The 6,238-nt window shown below is 44.1% G+C and overlaps 1 protein-coding gene across 1 annotated transcript; it reads right to left on the bottom strand.

The window, feature by feature from the left end:
- Positions 1-359: 359 nt before the first annotated feature.
- LOC116752174 (mediator of RNA polymerase II transcription subunit 14-like) lies at positions 360-5,376 on the bottom strand. Its single transcript, XM_032628919.1, has 2 exons — positions 2,236-5,376; positions 360-2,103 (listed from the first exon to the last, which is right to left on the bottom strand). Exons 1-2 carry the CDS (start codon positions 5,366-5,368, stop codon positions 1,007-1,009), a joined length of 4,230 nt encoding a protein of 1,409 aa, XP_032484810.1. The 5' UTR covers positions 5,369-5,376; the 3' UTR covers positions 360-1,006.
- Between the last annotated feature and the right edge of the window lie 862 nt (positions 5,377-6,238).

The following is a 6,238-nucleotide window of genomic DNA, read 5'->3' as shown; positions in this document are numbered from 1 at the left end:
ACGGGAGAGGTCACAGCAGTGAGAGGCCCGTGTACCACAAAAAAAAAAAAAAAAAAAAAAAAAATAGGGGTAAAATTATAATTGTTTCTTAATTTTTTCTCAATATAAAAACATCTAAATATACATAAAAGGTAAAAGTGAACACCCATATAACGACCATGTATTTGACAATGTTAATGTTTTATTATATTTATTTACCCACATCTATCTTTCTATACATTTATCCATCTTATTTTTGATGCATTTCAAAGTAATTTGCAGACTTCATTACACTTCACTCCTTAACACTATAGCATGCATATCATAAACCTCAAAATTTTTTACCATTTCTTTTTTTTAAGGTAAAATTTACTTACAGTGAAATCATATATTTACTACATGTAAACATATCATATATTTACTATATAAAATAACATTAATATAATCTACACAAAATACATATTATTTATATTTGGCCTTATATATTTTTTTTCACTTTTTTTAACCTAGTTTTATTAAATATTGCTTCTTTGGGGTGTGTTTATAACAACTCCCAGAACATTTTCATGTAAGGATTCAAAGCGGTCATATTAAAATACAGCTTCAATATAAAGTTTATCACAGTTTTACAGTATTCAAAAATGACAGACCTGCCTTAAAAAACAAAACCCCAAAAAGGACTATTACACCCAAAACATAAGAAAACAATTAAATAAACAAGTTTGGCATTTCCATGATTTTATAGTATAAAACAGAATATTAAATCTATTACTGGCAAACGGACACTGACGTATTACCTAGTTTGAAATGTGTCCCATTTAAACACACTATACAAGTTCACTATACAAAAGATTGATGGTCTTTTTGATGAAAGAAGTGCACCCTGAAAATTTTTCCCACTTTAGAATAGTCAGCTGTTAAAGTCAAAAAAGTCCTTTTGCTTTTTTAAACTGAAGGCTGAAATTCAGATTTTTTTGTTGTTGTTTTGTCTCTTTTGTCAGCCTTCCTGGTTTAAAAACAATAGTGTCTATGGACGCCCACCAGGGGGCAGTGTAAGATTAGCCATTAAATCACGAACAGCTGCAAATATTGTGCATTCACCTTGTCGTGGTGGGTTCATCTCTGCAAACCTCTTCAGAATGTTGCTGACCATCATGGGAGCAGCAACAGAAGAGTTCTGCTGTCTGGGAATGTCTGCCTGCTGGGTGGTACCTGAAGCCATGTCATAAATGATTGGAACTATAATACTAACAGGTTCTTGGGGAGGGCCCGATGTTTTCTGAGTTAGCTGAAGAAAAATTAGCATTTTGGATTTCAGCACCACAGCAGGTGTCCCAGGAGGTGCAATTGGCGGTGCACTGGGAGGGATCGTCAGGCAAAACTGAACGTTCCATTTTAGCTGTGTTGCCTGGTCAGGAAACAACTCTAGCTTCATAATATGCACACAGTCCCTGAGGATGTGTGTAGGAGCTCCTAACAGCTTGGTGAAAGCTATTAATGTATTGGCTTTAAATGGCGGTCCTGCAACTCTTGTTTCAAAGAATTTCTCTAAAACTTGAAGTTCATCAGGTTTCCACTGTCCTGCATTTTCGGGTGTCACTTTTAGCTGAAGTGTTTGGTTGGTTTTGGGACTAAGGGCTACTCTGCATTTCAGCGCATCAGTCTTAAACATGATCACTCCAGGTTCATTGGAATTTATCAGCTGTAGCGTTTCTTGTTGAATAATTCTTTGAAGGTGTCGTCTCATGATGACGGATCCAAGGAATCTCTCAAGCGGAGAACAAAGGTAACTACCTGCTAGGCCGGGCACGAGGCCTGGCGTTGGAGAGGGCAGCAGTAAAATATTCAAGGCACTGTGAGTGAGGATGGTAGGGATGGAGGCCGCCCAGGAGCTCTGAGGTAGTTTACGAGGTGGAGGCATGTTTGTGGGCATCGTTTGGGAACTTGTTCCAGCTCGAGGGGAATGAGAAGCATCTGGAACTGGAGAATGTAGTGATGGGTTGGCTGGTGACATCCCAGGCATGCGTGTTGCTGGTGAGGGGCCAGACACTTGAGGAGACCCTGGCCAGTTCCCTGCTCGTCCACTTGGTGACACCATAGTGTATGGAGAACTAGGGTCCAGGGTTCCATGTGGACTAGCAAAACTGGCCCCTGGTCCTATTGAGATTCCATGCGAGGAAGGGGGAGGAGTTGGAACAAATGATGCTGGTGATGGGGCTCTCAAAGCCCCACTGGGGGAGCTGGCGGCATGCAGATTTCCTGGAGACTGTGTGTGCATCATAGAGGGAGACTGGTTAACTGTGCTGTGATAAGATGTAGGGGGCGAAGTTAGAGGATAAGCGCCTGATGATCCTGGCTGCTTTGGAAATGGCTGTTGCTGGGGTGGTGGCTGGAGCTGTGAGATTAAAGAATCCATCATATCTCCTCCAATGGGAGAAGGGGGATTATCATCCTCATTTACAGACCTTCTTCGAGCATCCTGATTGCTGTCAACAAACATATTCAGGAATGTCTTGAGTCCTGGTGCAGGATAAAAACCTTCAACTAACTTGCTATTATCAAAAAGACTATAGGCCCCATCGCGTATTGCCACAACGCCTCGACTCCGGCAGTATATATCAATGCAATACATGTTCCTGAAGGCCAGTCTGATGTGGGTGGACGACTGCGGCAGGATGGAGAAGCACTGGTAGGCAGTGTTGGTTCTCTGGGTCAAGCCCAACATCGGCACAGTGGGCAGTTTGTTGATGGCATTCAATGGAGCCTGAGTATCAAACAGTACCTGTAATAATTGAACCACATTTGGTGTTTTGTTGAACATTTCTTGAAGCTGATGGAGAATGGTATTGTGACAGTTACTGCATCCTGAGTTTGGACCAACAGTTCCCAAAGAAATGTGAAATTTCTGATGTATGGAATTCCACTGGATAATAATTGAACTTCCCTTGGTGGTTCCATAACACAAGATAAGTTTTCGGTAATTATAAACACGAACTTCTGAGAAAATGTTTAGATGAGTGGGTATGTCTGGTAGAGAACGTGCAAATTCCAACACACACTCATATAATCGTGCAATGCTATTCCAGTCATTAAGGAACACTTCAACCACTTTTCTACCACCAACAGGTTCAGACAACAGGTTTTCATATGTCAGATAAACATGCCGGGATGGTCCTTGCTCCCTGGTAGAAGTGCCATTAAGCGGACAATTTGCAAACACTAACTCTGCCACCCAGGTGCGGTTATTTCTACCTTGTAATCGGAAAGTGCAATCGAGAAGAGAGCGGTCCAGAGCCTTTTGGGTTTCCTCATTTACACCCTTACAGGGAGGAATTTTCAATAAGCGAATCGCATGACTGAAGCCATCACTTTCCATTTGCACTCCTTGATGTGGAATCTCCAGATTGGACAGCTCCAACTGAAGTCCTACAAATGGCATATTTGTATCACACATAGCAACAAAGTGAGCTAGAACTTTATTGAAGGCACACATTTCTCCTGATTGTTTGGTTTTCTTGGGTTCTACTGGACACAGATCATCAGACAACTTGCGCTTGGTACTGCTTCTAGGCTGTTTCCCGTTTTTTGTACGATAAACTAATTCCTGGATGTTTTCCTTGAACTGCTGCAGCAGGAGGGCCATGACAGGGCTGTCTTCACGATCTGCAGCATTCACAGACATGAAGTAGTACTTGTATGACAGCTGTGTGGGTTTATCGGGAACTTCCAACATCTCCACAACAATGTAGTATTGTGGAAGACGGGTAAGCTTAATGAACAGCTTATTCTTAGAAAGGTTTCCAATAGGATGGGTTGAATAATTGGACAGCTGCAATGTTTCACTGCTTATTGTAGGCAAGTGTTTTATAGATTGTTTGCAACGCTGTTGTCCAAGCCAAAACTTAAGTTGCTGAATCCAAGGAATGATCCGTTTCATATCATCATTCACAGACTTCTCCATGTCATCTAGTGTGGCCTGGTCAAGTCCGTAAAGCATCAACTGGAACATTCCAGAATGCAAATCTACAAAAATGTGTAGACACTCCGAATTACCACAGGGCTCCAAGATGGGAACAACAAGAGCTGGAAGTGCAGTCTCTATGGAAGAATTTTCATTGGCATTGAAACCTCTAAGAATGGCCTTCAGTTCCTGGAGCTTCTGAAGAGCTCGTGCATGGACACTGTCAATCAGGAGTTTTTCTATTGATAAATGATCAATCTTCATGGCTCTTTCTACTAATTTGGAATCAGAAGCTGGCAAAGGAGGATCATGAAAAATCTGTAAAGGCTTGGAGACATCATTCTCATCAATTTTAATTGTAACTTTGTGAACAGATGCTGTTCCTGTTTTTCTCCCAAGAACCTGTTGATTCCAAACTGAGAGGGAGAGGCACTTTCCTGCATGATACCTTTCCACCTGTACGAGGTCTCCCCACCGCTCTCGGATTAACATTAGAGTTTGGGAATGTAGCACTTCTAACTGAAGTGATAAGCAGAAAGAATGCAGGCAGTTGTACATGTCCTGAAGAGGTTTCTCATCAGCAAGGAGCCTAGACTGTACCAGCTGATGGATAAAGTTGATCTGCATACTATGAACCAAGGCTCGCCCATCTCCTGTTTCCTTATCCTCAACTAGAATTTCTAGCTTGAGAAGACGCCAGGGAACATCAGGGTCATCTCCCATCACAGTCAAGGTGGCTTCAAATTCTCCTTCCACTCGAAACTTCACTCGGCCATTTGCAACTGTAAGATTTGCTAACTGAGGAGGAAGATCTGTGGTTACAAGTCGATGTCTAAGAATCTGGTTCAGCTGGTGAAGTGTAGCTTGTTTCTCAATTTTGGTAATTGGGTCTGGAGGAATAATTTTATCCCTAATGCAGGTTGGCAGCTGTGGGTAAGACCCAGTAGTCAGTACATCAATAGCATATGGGATGGCGAAACTAGGCAGGCGTGCATGGACGAGAGCATCTCTAGCTAATGAGGCCAGGCGATCAGCAGTATCCACAAACAGGATGGCTTGCTGATCTAAGAAGCTCGAGATCATCGCACATTTTTCCACTTTGCCAGCATTATTAGCCCATTTTACTAAAGCTAATAATCGAACAAAGAGTTGGCGTGTCCGGCTAGCAAACTGCACTATTTCTATTTTCCTTTCCACATCAGATTTCCTTGGCAGTAGATCAGTCAGCACCATGAGCTCCGAGTAGGCCCGGTGCAGCAGAAATTCGATGAGGGGGCTTAGCCGGTAGCCAGGGCTAGCCGCCGCCGCAGCGGCCGCCGCCACGGCGGCTCCCGGAGGAGGAGGCGCCGGGGCTGACGCGGGGCCGCTGCTGCCCCCTCCGCCGCCTCCGGGCGGGACCAGCTGGTTCTCCAGCTGCACTGGGACCATCGCGGCGCAGAGCCGGGCTTGGCGCAGCGGCACAAGATGCGGACCTCGAGTCTCCCTCCCGGGCGCTCGGTCACCGCGCCGATGTGGGCGTGGGCGGAGTCGTCGCCGTCGCCGTCGCCGTCGCCGCCGCCGCCGCCGCCGCCGCCGCCGCCGCTTACTACCGCCAGGCCGCCTCTGAACAGGAAGCCGTTGGCCTTATATTTAGACGTTCATAGCATGTTATGTTTGTGTTCTTCCAAAATTCATATGGTGAAACTCTAACCCCACAATGTAATGGTATCTGGAGATGTGGTCTTTGGAAGGTAATTAAGGTTAGATTAGAGTAAGGCATGAGGGCATGAGGGTATCCTCATGATAGGATTAGTGCCCTTATAAGAAGGCCATTAATCCTCACCCTCACCCTCTCCCTGCATGCACCCACTGGGGAAAGGCCATTTAAAGTTATACTGAGAAATCTGCAACCCAAGGAAAGAGTCTTCACTGAGAACTGAATTAGTCAGCACCTTAATCTTGGAATTCCCAGCCTCCAGGACCGTGAGAAAATAAATTTCTGTTGTTTAAGCCACCAGTCTATGGTATTTTGTCATGGCAACCTGAGCACACGGAGACATAGTGTTATTAGGAAGCCACTGAAGGGGTTCATTACATACTTTCTTAAAGAGCACTCTGGCTGAGTGTGGAGGAAGGAATGAAATAGGACAAGAATAGATTCAGGAAGACTGGATAGGAGACTATGACTACTGACTAGACTAGAGGTGATCTTAGCTTGCCTAGAATCATAAGAGCAGAGACCAAAAGAAGCAAGTGAGTACAAGAAATATTTAGGGGGTAAAAGAGACAGGATTTGTTGAGAGCATAAAGCTGTGCCAT

Source organism: Phocoena sinus, chromosome 3, assembly GCF_008692025.1.
Source record: "Phocoena sinus isolate mPhoSin1 chromosome 3, mPhoSin1.pri, whole genome shotgun sequence".
Classification (NCBI taxonomy): domain Eukaryota; kingdom Metazoa; phylum Chordata; class Mammalia; order Artiodactyla; family Phocoenidae; genus Phocoena; species Phocoena sinus.
This window is presented reverse-complemented; position numbering and strand designations above follow the sequence as displayed.

Bases quoted from the DNA above. Each gene is read 5' to 3' on its own strand.
- LOC116752174 (XM_032628919.1), bottom strand. From the start codon at position 5,368: ATGGTCCCAGTGCAGCTGGAGAACCAGCTGGTCCCGCCCGGAGGCGGC. The intron at 2,104-2,235 runs ATCTGCATGCCG...GTCCACATGGAA, and splicing joins GCACACACAGTCTCCAGGAA to CCCTGGACCCTAGTTCTCCA.